Source organism: Erigeron canadensis, chromosome 3 (genome assembly GCF_010389155.1).
Source record: "Erigeron canadensis isolate Cc75 chromosome 3, C_canadensis_v1, whole genome shotgun sequence".
Classification (NCBI taxonomy): domain Eukaryota; kingdom Viridiplantae; phylum Streptophyta; class Magnoliopsida; order Asterales; family Asteraceae; genus Erigeron; species Erigeron canadensis.
Window position 1 is genome coordinate 21,525,870 of NC_057763.1, and position 14,623 is coordinate 21,540,492.

General features: G+C 34.9%; 2 protein-coding genes across 3 annotated transcripts; one reads left to right on the forward strand and one right to left on the reverse strand.

The window, feature by feature from the left end:
* Window positions 1-559: 559 nt before the first annotated feature.
* LOC122594469 (transcription factor bHLH140) lies at window positions 560-5,346 on the forward strand. Of its 2 annotated transcripts, XM_043766919.1 has the most exons (6): window positions 560-662; window positions 750-901; window positions 1,875-2,755; window positions 3,340-3,952; window positions 4,324-4,494; window positions 4,875-5,346. In XM_043766919.1, the coding sequence occupies exons 1-6, from the start codon at window positions 629-631 to the stop codon at window positions 5,205-5,207; spliced, it is 2,184 nt and encodes a 727-aa protein (XP_043622854.1). In that variant the 5' UTR covers window positions 560-628; the 3' UTR covers window positions 5,208-5,346. The 2 variants fall into 2 exon arrangements, with proteins under 2 accessions (XP_043622854.1, XP_043622855.1); XM_043766920.1 differs by lacking the exon at window positions 560-662 and having other exon boundaries at window positions 770-901; window positions 1,880-2,755.
* A 4,875-nt stretch (window positions 5,347-10,221) lies between these two features.
* On the reverse strand, window positions 10,222-14,379 carry LOC122593993 (dnaJ protein ERDJ3A). Its single transcript, XM_043766465.1, has 7 exons — window positions 14,219-14,379; window positions 14,030-14,085; window positions 13,803-13,876; window positions 12,918-13,438; window positions 12,154-12,495; window positions 11,282-11,635; window positions 10,222-10,560 (listed from the first exon to the last, which is right to left on the reverse strand). Exons 1-7 carry the CDS (start codon window positions 14,324-14,326, stop codon window positions 10,273-10,275), a joined length of 1,743 nt encoding a protein of 580 aa, XP_043622400.1. The 5' UTR covers window positions 14,327-14,379; the 3' UTR covers window positions 10,222-10,272.
* Window positions 14,380-14,623: the final 244 nt, after the last annotated feature.

The following is a 14,623-nucleotide window of genomic DNA, read 5'->3' on the forward strand; positions in this document are numbered from 1 at the left end:
ACTTTCATATTCCAATCCCTTTAAATTTTAATTCCTCTAAATTTTCCTAAATTTCAATTCACAAATTCTAATTCCTTTAAAATATTATGTATGACAAACTGTACCTAACTTTTAGGGGTGTTTGGTAGGGTAGAATGGAAATGGTGGAAATGGAATGAGAATTATTTCCCTTGTTTGGTTACACAAAAGAATGAAAATGAAGAGGTAGAAGGGGAAATCATATCCATTCTCATGATTCCTCCCAAAATGGTAAAAAATGGTGAGAATGGAATCAAATTACCTTTTTTTTCTTTTTTTTTTCTCATATATTTAATTATTAGTTTTAATTATTTATATTATGATATTATAATTAGTTTTTATTAAAAAAAATTTTATATTAATTTGTTTATTTTTTATAATTCTTTTATTATGATTCTTTATTGTTACCAAACAATGTAATTATTTTCTTTCTAAATACTTATTCTCTTTCTTACTATTTACATTCTTTATTACATTTCCATTATCAATAATTGTTTTACCAAACGCCCCTAGGATTAGTACTTTACTCGGTTGTACTTGTCTTAATATCCCTTCTAAATGCTTATAGAAGGAGTATAGATAGATTAAAGATAGGTTAGCATTCAAAATTATGGAATTCGAAGATGAAATGATGAAATCTAAAGGTACACTTATAATAAAAACCATTGTTTATTTCTGATATCTTTATGGATATGAATTTTCAATTTTTTTTGTTGTATTTTTATTTATAGGAAAAGTAGAAGAAGAAAAAGAAGAAGGAAATAATAATAAAAAGAGAAAGGGCATAATATTGATATTAGTGGGTGCACCTGGAAGTGGAAAATCAACATTTTGTGAACATGTTATTCGGGTTTCTACCCGACCTTGGGTCCGGGTTTGTCAGGTTATATTTTTATCTTATGCTTTCCAACTGTTTGATGAAATGCTTGTCTCAGTTTTTAAGTTATTTTGTTATCTGCCATGTTGGTTTGGTGACTTGTTACTAATGGTGAGTTTAGTCGCAGAAAACTGATGGTGTTTTTGTCAAATAAATGTTGTCAGACAACTCGAAAAACAGAAAAAAATTTCAATAATGAAGAGAACTCAATTTTCTAACTGGGTTTTTTTTATATGGGGTGCAGCTTAGAATAATTGTCTCAGCGCGGTGCAATAGAGAAAACCCGTCTTGCCAGTGATTAATGGTTTGCTTTTAGAACGCAAAATGAAGCTTTATAACTGCTATCTTTTAGTCTTTTTGTTTATATTAGGCGTAATGAAAGGATGATTGGTGAATTTTTTAGCTAAGAAAAACGGTAAGTGTTAGCTGTTGCTCCCTGATTGTTTTCTTGTATTGTTAGGCTTAGGGAGTCCATTATATAGATAGATGTATGCGCAGCTGTACCCATTATTTTTTATCGAGTGATGTACCACGCTAACAATGTTTTATAAGACAAAATTCATGATATGTGCATGAAAATAGTTATGTAGGTTCAATGGAAATAGGTGACTTTGTGTTGCAGTTGATTAAAGGTATATTGAAATGTTTATGGCGATCGAAATTGAAAGTAATTTTGTTATTATTGTTCTAGTATTGTTTACAATTTGTAATTGATACATTAATTGTATACAAAGTATATATAAATGGTGTTGATGTGATGGTGGCTAGCCAACCTGACTTAACCTGAACGCAAAAGTTTTGTGTTTTGACCTGAACCCATTTTGACCTATTACCACCCTGCTAATTTGTCACCTCTATCTGGAAGACATGAGAGTACTTGAATACTTGAATTCATATTTCGTTCTCATGATATTTCCTTTCCCAATGTAACTAAGGGTTTTACATGCATCAGCTTCATACTAAATGTCGTCTTATGCAGGACAGTATAGGCAATGGCAAAGCTGGAACAAAAGCACAATGTCTAGCACTTTCTGCCACCTCATTAAAAGATGGAAAAAGTGTGCTTATTGATAGATGCAATCTCAATAAAGAACAACGGGCCGATTTTATTAAGCTAAAAGACTCTCACCAAGTAGACGTCCATGCTGTGGTTCTTGATCTTCCCGCAAAGCTTTGTATATCACGCTCTGTAAAACGAACTGGGCATGAAGGCAATTTACAAGGTGGAAAAGCCGCTGCTGTTGTGAATCGAATGCTGCAAAAGAAAGAACTTCCGAAACTGAATGAAGGGTTTACCCGAATAACATTTTGTCAAAATGAAATTGATGTCCAAGCTGCTATGGATACATATGGAGCACTTTCTTCTTCAGATAGCCTTCCTTCTGGCTGTTTTGGAGAGAAAACTACAGATACTAAAGTTCAACTTGGTATTATGAAGTTCTTAAAAAGAGTAGATGCTCCAAGTAAAGTATCATCTGATAAGACTATTCCCGGGCCATCAATTGAAACTATTGATGTAAAACCTTCTGTTAATGAAGGTCAAGAGCCAAGTGAAACACATTCTTTAGATGGTATTCCAACTTTAGCATTTCCTTCCATATCTACTGCAGATTTCCAATTTGATATTGAAAGAGCTTCTGATATAATAGTTGAGACTGTTGAAGAATTTGTAAACAAGATTGGGAATGGAAGGCTTGTTTTAGTGGACTTGTCTCGTGGGTCAAAGATATTGTCTTTAGTGAAGGGTAAGGCTGCTATAAAGAATATTGACCCAAAAAAGTTTTTCACATTTGTGGGCGATATTACAAAGCTTCGGTCAGGAGGCCTTCATTGCAATGTGATAGCAAATGCTGCAAACTGGTAAAATGTTAACAATTTTTTGTGAATTTCTTTTTTTTTTTTTTTGCAAGGCAGTTTGTTGTGAATTTTGAAGTAAGCAGTATCCCATGTTGTATTCCATGGTTGACTGTTCATCAGTCTATTTATTATACACATGTTTTTAGAATCGTGATGATTAATGCTCTGTATGCTTATTACAGAGGTGTCATGTTCAACTCGTTTACTTATGAACAAGTCATTTTGGATTTTTTTTTTTTTTTTATCTTAAACGGGTCAATTGAAAAGGTTTAGTTAAAAGGGGAAGGTGTCAATGGGTTGAACATGGCCAAAATATATCTTTAATTTATGCAATCACCTAAAGCATTATATTGAAGATTTATATTACGGTTTTAATAACAATTTTTTTTTTATTATATGTACTAAAATTGAAATGGAATCTTTGTAGCTGTAATCTAACCCACCCTGGTTCGACCCGAACTTCAAACTGTTGCATTTTAATGTGAACAGTATGGACTTGTTGCTCTACCTGTCCAACTTGGCACCTTCATTCTGAACGAAGTTAACTAAAATCTGCTGATAAGTGAAATGGCAATCAATGTGTGCAGGAGACTTAAACCCGGTGGTGGAGGTGTAAATGCCGCTATATTTGATGCTGCAGGTCCAGACCTTGATATTGCAACCAAAAAACGAGCCGGATCTCTTGCTCCTGGAAAAGCAATTGCAGTTCCTCTTCCTTCAACTTCTAAATTGTTTTCTAAAGAAGGTGTAACACATGTCATACATGTGCTTGGCCCAAATATGAATTCTAAAAGACCAAATTGCCTCAAGGACGACTATAATATGGGTTGCAAAGTTCTTCGTGAAGCTTACTCATCTCTATTTGAAAATTTTGTATCTATTGTGAGAACTCAAGGGAAGTTATCTGATCATGATATTTCAAACTGTGATCAGAAGCTCAGGAAAGAGGATAGTGCCAACGTCGCTGAGAAAAACGGGAAATTTAAAGGGTATATAGAAGAAAATGAATCTAAAAGGTTGTGTTTGACTAATGGGAAGGAGAAAGCAAGTAATAATGCAAACACTGGTGGAAGCATGAACAAGGATTGGGGATCATGGGCTCAAGCACTTTACAACATTGCCATGATTCCCGAGAAACATAGGAATGTTGTCATTGAAATTTCAGATGATGTTGTGGTGCTGAATGATGTGTACCCAAAGGTTTTCATCATATCTTTGCACTAGAGGCAGCAAAATGGCTGGTTTGGCTGCCAAGCCTTAATATGTCACTATGTTACTTTTTGTATGGGTTGATTGTGATTGACCTGTAAATCTTTCTGTCCAAAACTTTTTATAAATATTTAGTTCATCAAGTATTATTGCAAAATCATATGATTCTAAATAACAATCTGATTTTTAAGGTTTGGGGCAGTTAAATTACAGTTTCAGCACCTTTCTAACCGTTTGACTTATTTTTAACCCGTCAAATATTGCTATTTAGCACCAGCCCTTGCCCCCTTTTTTCTCGCCCTCCATCATTTGTTGGATTTGTATATGTATGCTTAAGACAAAAACCACATTTTGCTTTTCAGGCACAAAAGCACCTTTTAGTGCTTGCACGGGCTGAAGGTCTTGATCGTCTTGCAGATGTAGGACAGGAACACCTTTCTACATTGAGGACAATGCATGCCGTGGGTTTGAAATGGGCTGAAACATTCATAAAGGAAAATGAATCATTAGTGTTCCGGCTTGGATACCATTCGGTATGTGGTGCTTTCTTGCATGTATTTGACCATACATTTTTTTTATAGAGGTGACAACATGTAACTTGTCAAAATGGGTTAGCAAACCCAAAAATGGGTTACTCGGGCCGTGGGTATTGTCTGAAATACGTTTAGTCAAACTTTAACTCTTTTCCAAAATTAGTGTATAAAGTAATATGGTAACTTATATTGTAACAATTAGTGTATCAGCATCAAATTTCTGTTCTTTTTTGTAACGCCGTAATAATTTCTCATATATTAAGCAATTGCTTTTCTTTTCTGCATTCAAAGTACTTTTATGAGTTGCTGATAAGTGTGTGTGATCTCAAATGCTGAATTTTATTAGCTTATATTAGCACTCTTGCTCTGTTTCTTGCTAGGCACCCTCAATGAGACAACTACACCTTCATGTGATAAGCCAGGATTTTGATTCAAAACATCTCAAAAACAAGAAGCACTGGAATTCATTCAATTCTCCATTCTTTAGGGACTCGGAAGATGTGATACAAGAAATCAGTGAGCAGGGTAAACCTACATTAAATGATGATGAAAAATTATTGTCAATGGAGTTGAGATGCAACCGCTGTAGAAGCGCACATCCTAACATTCCTCGGCTCAAATCACATATCGCCATTTGCAAATCACCTTTTCCTACTCACTTACTGCAGAATGGCCGGTTACTGCATGCACCTATGAAAGATGATGCTTGTTAGTGTAGTATGGTTATTGTTTTGCAATGCATGTGTGATAGACTTGTAGCTAATTAAGTAAAGTGTAGGTCAACTCTGATGCCACTTTTTTTGCTGGGTTTCTTGAGTATTTGGTGCTAAAAAGTGAAAAGGAATTTTTTAAGGTGTCTGCCTTTTTTTCAGAAGTAAAAGACTTTTTCTTTCTTGCATTATGGAAAAACAGAAGTAACAGATTCTTAAAATCTAGTAAATTACTAGGAGCGAGGGGTTTTCAAGACCCCATCCCCTTAGACTTTGTGTGTCATGTAAGATGCTACCTTATACCTCTTCTAAACCTTACTTGGAGTAAGGGGTTCTCAAGAACTCCCACTTTTTTTCCTTTTTTTTTTTTTTTTATTTCTAGTTTGACTAGCCACTTTATATTTTTTTTTTATTTAATTCTAGTTTGACTTGTTTTTTAATTACTAATTAAAATAAACTAAAACTTATAATAAACTAAAATTACATTAAACAAAGTAAATAAACTAAAGATAAATACTAATAATAACCTATTACATAACTTAATAAACTAAATAAACTAAAAAAAACTACATGTTATGGTAAATAAAACTAATAATCTAAATAAATCCGTGTTTGGAACAGATTTGGTCTTTCATGTTATGGTAAATAAAACTAATAATCTACATGTTATAGGTCGCTTGGCTTCGGGAAGGTTGGAAATGTCGAGCGCCAAAGTTTTCAAATCTTCGTTAAATTGCTTTCGCTTTTTCATTTCAAGTTTTTCTTTTTGAATATCGAGCCGATCTTTGTTAGACTCGGCTCGTTTTTTCCCGACTCCAATCAAACCCTCCAACTTATCGGTCAACTCACTAATATAAGTCGTATACCTTCCACCACCATTGGACGAGGACGCTTTTCCTTTCTTTTTAGACGCGTCCTGATCGGTCGTATGTAGCGAACCTCCTGAGTGTCACCCTCCCGCTCGGCCTCATTTAAATCAATATTAATCCTCGCATCCGATCCCGAACTATGAGCACCTGGGGTATCGGAAGCGAAAGTCTTCGACTTTTTACTCGAGTCACCTTGAGTGCTAAGAGGATCACAATCGCAAATGATATGGAACTTCGAGGTGTCCTTTAAGTACAACCATTCTTGCAAGTAATTGAAACTCCCCCCACCCACCTCCGCTTTGTATTCGGCCAAGGCATTCGATTGGATGTCAACTTCGGTCATGCCACTAATATGGCAATTAATCAAACAAGTGTAAATTGCATGAAACTTTTGAATCTTGAAACACATTTTTCTAAACTTGGAATTGATGGAATCTTGGTTACGGTACTCGGGTTTCTTGAGGATGGCATGGAAAGCATCCTTAATCCGTTACCAATACTTTTTTTCCCTTTGATAATTTGCTACAAAACAAATAAAATATAAATGTGAAAAAAAAATGAACAGAATAGTTTAAAAAAAAGAAACATAAATCTTTTTAAAAAAAAACTGGACCGATTTTGAATTTACCAACGGCGAGATTCTCGGTCACCTCTAGCCACGCTCTCGCTAACGCCATTTGTTCCTCCCGTGACCAATGTTGTTGATTTGGCTTTTCCTGTGGCTCGTCGGGATTCTTCCTTTGGTGAGATCGTTTCTTTCTTGTTGCAGCGGGTTCCAGGTTTTAAGGTTGGGTTTCTTGAACCGTTTCAAAATCCGGCGTCGAAAGTGGAGTTGTCAGTGGAGTCGAAGCCTATCTTTGAGAATCTATACAAATATATACATTCAAAACGTAAGTATCTAATATTTATATCTATATGTAAACCGAAATATATGTATATTTATGTATAAAACAATATATATATATATATATATATAAGTTCATGTGAGAACTTTTTAAATTGGAGGAACCATGAGAACCTTTATATTATAACTTGATGTTCATATGTGAATGCTTTATGTGAACATATTCATGCATATATGAACAGATCAAGTTATACTAAATATTAATTATGTTCATATGTGAATAGTTCTCAAATGAATCTTACCATATGTGTGTGTGTGTGTGTGTGTGTGTATGTATGTACTAAACATTGTTGCCGGTGAAGATGGAATGGCTCCCCACCAGAAATTTTGGCTCGATGAGCCAAACCATGGCGTGATTTCTCCCGACATTGGTGATCCCACATTCATGTTCGACACTAAATTGATAAAATTCAGATTATTGTGAAGATTCGGGTTGTTCATGTCGGGTGGCGGTGTGGTATTTGTCGGAGGTGGTGGACGATAGTTGGGGTTGTTGTAGTATGGATACATTTTTTTATAAAAGGTTGTGATAATTTTACAAAAATATAGAGAGAAAGTAGAGAGAATTTGAAAGAAGAAAAGAAAGAATGAGAGGTATAAAGAAGAAGATGTAAAATAAAAGATTAAAAAAGAAAAAAAAAATTCAAATCTGGTCAATTGAGTCGTTGCCAACGTTCAAATCTGGTCAAATTTCCTTGAGACTCGCGTTTTCAACCTGTCTGATTTCAACCCAGCGTTCCCTGGCGTTCTCACGTACTTTTTGGCCTAAGAACGCCTTACTCCTAGCAGTCTTAGAGCTTTTAACTTCCATATCCTTTGGTGCTTTGCTCGCATCAACTAGTGCAGAACTAAAGCGATGAAAAATCATCCTCACTCTATTCTTTGGAGGTTGCCATGATGCAGAAGTAAAGGAAACTCACAATGTAGTTAGGGCCTCAAAATTTTTAATGCTATTGGACTAGAATAAATACGTTATTGGGTTTTTTACATGAAGCTTTTGTTTTTTAGTTTAAAAGAAATAAACATAGGATGCCACAATATGTATTATGTTGAATTATTTATTAGCCAATGGCATAGCTTAACCGAGATAACATCCTATAACCACCGAGTTGATTTGCATTTTGAGTTGTGGACTCGAATTCTAGTGAATATATTGTGGAATGAGCTTGTTTTCTAAGAGTATACTAGAAATATACACCCGCACGTTACCGCGGAGGGTTTTTAGTAACAACATGTAAATGTATCCATTAAGCTTAAATGTAATTTTATATCTAACATATTGCCGGGGATTATATTCCACATGTTGCGATGGGACTCAAGTATTCATAAGATGTCGTATTCTGTCTCATATTGTCCATTTAGTAGTCACCTTTCACATCAATCCATCCACATGAACGTAAAAGATTGTATTTTATTTTGGAAATTTGGGGTTTTTAGTGTGAAAATGGTCAAAAAGTATGCATAATGCTAAATAGTTAAATAAATATTTTTAATTTTTCAAATGATATCATTTAAAAGTGTGGCACTGTATAATGTATGCTTGTGACCCCAACATTCGAACTTTAAAATGTTAAAAATTGTAATAAACAAATACACAAAGTACATACTATAAACAAAAATGAAACAAAAATACAAATGATAGAAGCCACTTCTGTCAATGAATATCGTTGTGTGTCATTACACCTCGTTATTATAAAATATTAAATATAACTATATCATGCACCTTAAATGATGATAAGTGGCAAATCACAATACAAAAAAGAAATGTATAATAAGTTGGGAACAATTGTAAAGTAAAAACACAAAACCGTGTTTCACAAAAAAAGAAAATCAAAACCAACCCCTTAGTCCCCCTATTTCACAAAACTGTGTGCTTTCTCTCTGAATTTTAACACTTTACTATCAAAGATAATTTTTACACTACCACCGATATTCTTCAAAACAAAATCTATTTTCCTTTTATCTGCAAAATCAGACAAAATATATACACAATCATGTCACCAAATAATAGATCCATGAAAATCACCTCAATTGATCAAGAAAACAACAAATCAAAAGAAAATCTGAAAAAGTTGAAACTTAGACAAACTCACATATGTTTTTGATAGAGAAAGCTATTAAAGATTTTTTGAAGCGACCTCGTCTTTGGCCGTTTTTTTCCGTCCAACTTCCGGCAGCCCGTACAGCCGTTATCCTATTTTCTTTTGTGTGTGATGTATAGATATGTTTTCTTTTTCGTTTCAAACAAATATTTAGATATTAATTTCTATATATGTACCTAAAATAAGATTTACGATGCCTGTAGTGGTGGTGACCGACGATGGCGATGAACGATAGTGTTACGATCCGTTGGCGGTGAAGCCGGTGATGGATGTCGGCATGTTGATCGCAGTTGGGTGTGAAGATGAAGGAAGTTATGTATATGCAAGGGCAATATGCAAAGAGAATTAAAGTTTGGTGGCTGAAATCTAAAAGTTGTATATGTAGGGGGCAATACGGAAACAAAGAAAAAAAGAAGTTTGGTGGCACAAAATAGTTACTGTTGCAGAGCTTGTATCTTACGCTACGAATAGTGCACTTTTAGCGTTTGTACCTTATGCATATTAAGTTGTAAGAAATGAGTTGGTTTTTAGTATATAGGTATAATGATTGATAAATATATAACATATAAGTTAGATTGATTACTCGAATACCAAGGATTTCGACTCATGGCAATAAAGGTGTCAAATGAGTAAGTGATAGTGTCTTTAGAGAAGAAAATGCATGTGAATGTAGCTTGACTTTGAACTGTCTTCGTTCGCTATTACTTTTTGATTATGATCCCGTTGTCATCTTGTACATTCTGTTGGTAGTTGTGTTACATTGCTTACTAATATAGAGTGACAATCTTTAAATTTGAATGTAATACCCTCTAATAAATTCTTAGCTCGTCTAAAAAAAAATTCTCTTGTGTTTTCCTAAGTTTCATCAAACGTATCAGGTTTTTTTAACTCAAAACATATACAAATTAATCCGATATCTTAAAAGAAATAAAAAAATAATTAAAAAAAAAAAAAAAGACAGCATAACCAATAGGTCATTCTGCTTAAACTTGATATGTTATGTTTATCTACTTTACAGTTCCAACTCTCCTAAAGGCTAAGTGATGAACCATTTCTTAGATATATGAACTCAATAGTCGTAAAGCTCTGTTATATACAAAATTTTCTATTAATTCCATTTTAACTTTTTTTCATAATAGGAGTTTGCTTATACTGTCATCTATGTTTCATTTCAAAGCAAAACTAAAAACGTTTCACTTGAGTGAGGGCTTTTGCCTGGTCTTGCTAAACTGTACATCACCATTAAGAACCGAACCAACGAATTTTTCAACTTCCTCTGAAGTTATATCACCTCTAAAAGCTGAAAACTTCCACTTGCGCGGTTTGTAAGCTATCAAAAGTGCGTCTGATGGTTTGAAACCTGATTTGTCAAACGCGTACAAGAACGAAGATTGATAAGAAGCGTCCAAAAGAGCATAAGAAACAGAATCCCTTGGACCAGAAGCTGGATTTTGCCTCCTTAGTAACGACTTTTGTGATACCTGTATTCACACATACAAGAAATGATATTAACACATGAGGGAAGGCTGCAGAATGTTAATTCTAGTACTTACGAACCCCAAATTTTATGGAGCCTGTATACAAACTAACCACTAACTACTAATTAAGGGATGTCTGAGTTGAGTTTTAAAAGCGAGTATAATGAGATTCCAAGTTCCAACCATAATGCGCAACAAAATGGCATGTGAGACGTTATTTCGGCATACTTCGAACCATCGAAAGTTATAATAATCAGATAGTCAATATTTACATTTGTAAAAGTTCCATGTGAAGTCAAAAAAAGGACAACTTTTATGGAAGGCACCAAAACTCGAAAAGACATCTATCCAAATCCAAACACTGAAATTGATTATCAGATACACAGTTATATAACCCAATTCTTTGAAGCTCAATACTAATCTTGTGAATTGTATATATCAAATTTGGATGCCCAAAGGACTTCCAAAACGAACGCACCCCTATTTTAAACCATCACATGAGCTTCCCGACCATCCCATGTTAAGAAACTTTTTGACAGCAAGTGTTTCAGGTCAATCCCCCAAACCCTAATCCAACCCGAACCTGTTTTAACAGTTACCCATGGACCCGTCCATTGACACTTCTAAGTTAAGCATGTCCTACCCCATGTAAACCAAAAGTGATAGCAATTTAGTCACACCGAAAAAGAAAAGGAGAAGGAAAAATCAGACACCAGCAACTTACCGACGAGAGTATGGTTTGAAGTTTTTCCCTTCCCTTGAAGGATCTAAAGACTCCAATTATGCAAACGGGTATTTTATCCCCACAGACAGCATCAAAATTTGTGGCTGTCAACAAAGGGATCACTTCCTTGTCTGAATCGGCCTGTGGTTTCGTACTCTGGGTCGAAGCTATCTTCTTGTTCTGTTTCTCCAACTCAATGAGTACAGAACCAAGGTCACTAATTGTGGATTTCATATCTTTTACATGGATACCAGTTTTCAGAATCCGCTTTTCTCCATTTGATAGCCAGCCAACTACAGCTGGAAGTTCATCAGCACCCAGTTTTTTTAATCTTGGATCTGAAACATCTTGGACCTACAAAAACATTATTTTTGGGGGTTGTCATGAAATGGTTATCCAAAGAATCAATAATATTAAATCATTTCATCTAATAATTAGAGTGGCTTACAAATTTACAATATGCTCATTTAAAGACTTTTAAGAACGCCAGTATTCCTAAGTGACTTTTGTTTGTATAGACCGAAAAGATAAAGCCAAAATTTTCAACCCTCGTAACTTTGAAGGGGGTGGGTGACTTGTTTTATGTTGATCTCTTATAGGTCAAATAAGTTAAGAAAATTATCGGTCAGGCAAGGTTGAATGTCATCTGAAATGTATTCAAATGCATATAACCTCATCCTTGAGCAAGCAAAATTTTATTGTAATCCTGTTCAGCAAATTAGCTATTATTAAGATCTAAAAACATGTATAAGTGCATGCCACTATGATCAGAGCTCATTTTGAGCCGTTACCCAACCAGCCCATATTTCCACCTCCAGCGTTATCGCTCAAAATTGCATAAACAGGATTGCCACACTAAGCTGGTAGATTACCTGTGTATCATAGAAGACAAAACGTTTGCGATACAAGCCACTAAGTGCACGCCATATAACAGGGGTATCTTTCTTAGTAGAAAGAAGCATCACTTTAGGCAATGGCTCCACAGTAACAGACTCAGCCTCAAATTGGCCCAAAGTGACACGTTTTGAGAACCTTGGCAGATGATCTTGAACAAATGACTTCAAATCTTTAACAGTTACATCACCTGTGTACTCGAGCAATGAACCAGCTTCACTTGTTTTGTATGAGTAAACATAGACTCGAGGTCTATTCCTTGCACGAATACCTAGTTCTTTGCACAGAGATGATTCTACTTCACAATTCACACTTCCCGCCTGCAATTAAGATATGTTACTACATGCATGATAAGATGATAATGAAAAACATAAAGTAAAGGGCGTTGGATATGCATTCTAAAAGCAATTATATGAGAGAGTAACTGGAACCAAATAATCAGCTGTAATAAAATATATACAAGATGGTGGTTCAGTGTGCTTCTGCTATCTGCAGTTGTAATGACCTAAACGGCATGTATGTGAAATAAGGAAACATCTTGTGAACAGGGAGTAAAAATCTATAATATGAGGTTAAAGGTAGGCATACATAATATAGCAGCTGGTATCGAGCTGATCATTTATAACCCTTAACGAAATCAAATAATATGATAATTCGAAGGAAGAACCATAATATCCAGTTTCTTAGTTCCCCAGCATGAATCCAAACGCCACCAAAATAACACAAGTAATAACATAATCACCTGTATCAGTCCTTTCAGTGAGCTAGCAACTTCATCTACAATAGATTCATAGTGCTCCATCCCATTCATTGATGGTGCATAAGAGAAGAGAAGCCAAGCGATCCCTTTATCAGTTACTTCTTTCTTATACATTTGTGAATTGATCGACACTATGCTCCTAGGAGAGCTCCGAAAGCTAGAATGTGACCGTCCTGAATTACCAAAGCTTCCAAACTGACTACCGCCACCAAAAAAGTTAGAAAAAACATCACCTATATCAAATTCAAATGAACCGCCGCTACTAGGCCTGCCATTTCCACCAAAGGAAAATGAATACGTCTTCGAACCACCACTTGGACCACCCATTGTTTGCCATTCATCAGGCGAAAATCTAAACCCACTTTGTCCTGGCCCACCACTTCTGAAGAACGTATGTCCGCCACTGTTTCCACCATTCCCCCCATCAAATCCAGGACTACCCCTTGCATCCCCAAACATATCATAATTCTTTCTCTTTTCTTCATCAGACAAAATATCGTATGCTGGCAAAACAAAAACAAAAAGAAGGGTGAGATTAAAAAATTGATACACGTCAATTTACATGGCAAATAGACAGAACCATAAAACAGTAAATAGCCGCCTTCGACTGTAAGGCCCAAGGGGATGTCTGGATGTGCATATTTACGTAATGCTGAATATACACAATCAGATTATCAACTATAAAGTGACATAAGAGATAGTATTTTGATGGGGTCATTTGTAGTCATAATAATTTAACCTTAGCTGCTTCATTTTTTCTTTTTTACTTTTTTCCTTGTACGTATTTCAGTGATAATTCACATCAAAAAACAACCCCCTAATCCTCATCAAAATTTCTGTTTAGGGGTGGGGGAGCATTTAACATACCGTTATTTATCTCAGCAAACTTCTCCTGAGCGCCTTTGTCTTTGTTCTTGTCAGGATGATATTGAAGAGAGAGCCTGCAAAGGAACAGTAAGAGAACACCCATAATTACTCAAACTATAAACTTTGGCATAGAGTGGAAAAATTAAACTAAATAGTATAACATGATCGTTGATATGTATATAATGAACAAGATGGGCAGTGTATACGAAATCAAGGAAACAACATACTTGTGGAAAGCTTTCTGAATCTGTCTTTGAGTTGCATCCTTTTCGACCCCTAATACCTGATAAATTCAAAGAAAGAAACATGTTCCTTATAACTATATATAAACACCAATAATCAAAAAATTCCTTTTTTTCGTAAAAGAAAGCAAACAAATATAAAATTTGGAAATTGAAGAAAAGAAAAAAATGTACCTTATAAGGATCAAGAGGAGATTTTGATTCGACTGAAAATATTAACAAAAATATAAAACTTATTATTGGGAATATTATTTTTATACTACTATGATTGCTCGTCTTCATTCCTAATCCAAAATATAAGATAATTTGTTAATTCAAGATAAGAAATTGAGGGAGTGATTTTCTGCGTTACGATTATTTTATGTAAATGGTTGTGTATTTATATGTATAGGTTCCAGAGAGCACCAGAGGATTCCAAAGACGTTAAGGAAAGAAAAAAAGAAAAAGCGAGAGGGAAACGTGGCGTTTGTAAGTTTGTTCCACGATTGTCAACCAATAGAATTTCAGGGTTTTCATATATGCCACCTCATCATGTATCTCGGGTCACCAACACACACGGGTCTCCAACCCACACCAACG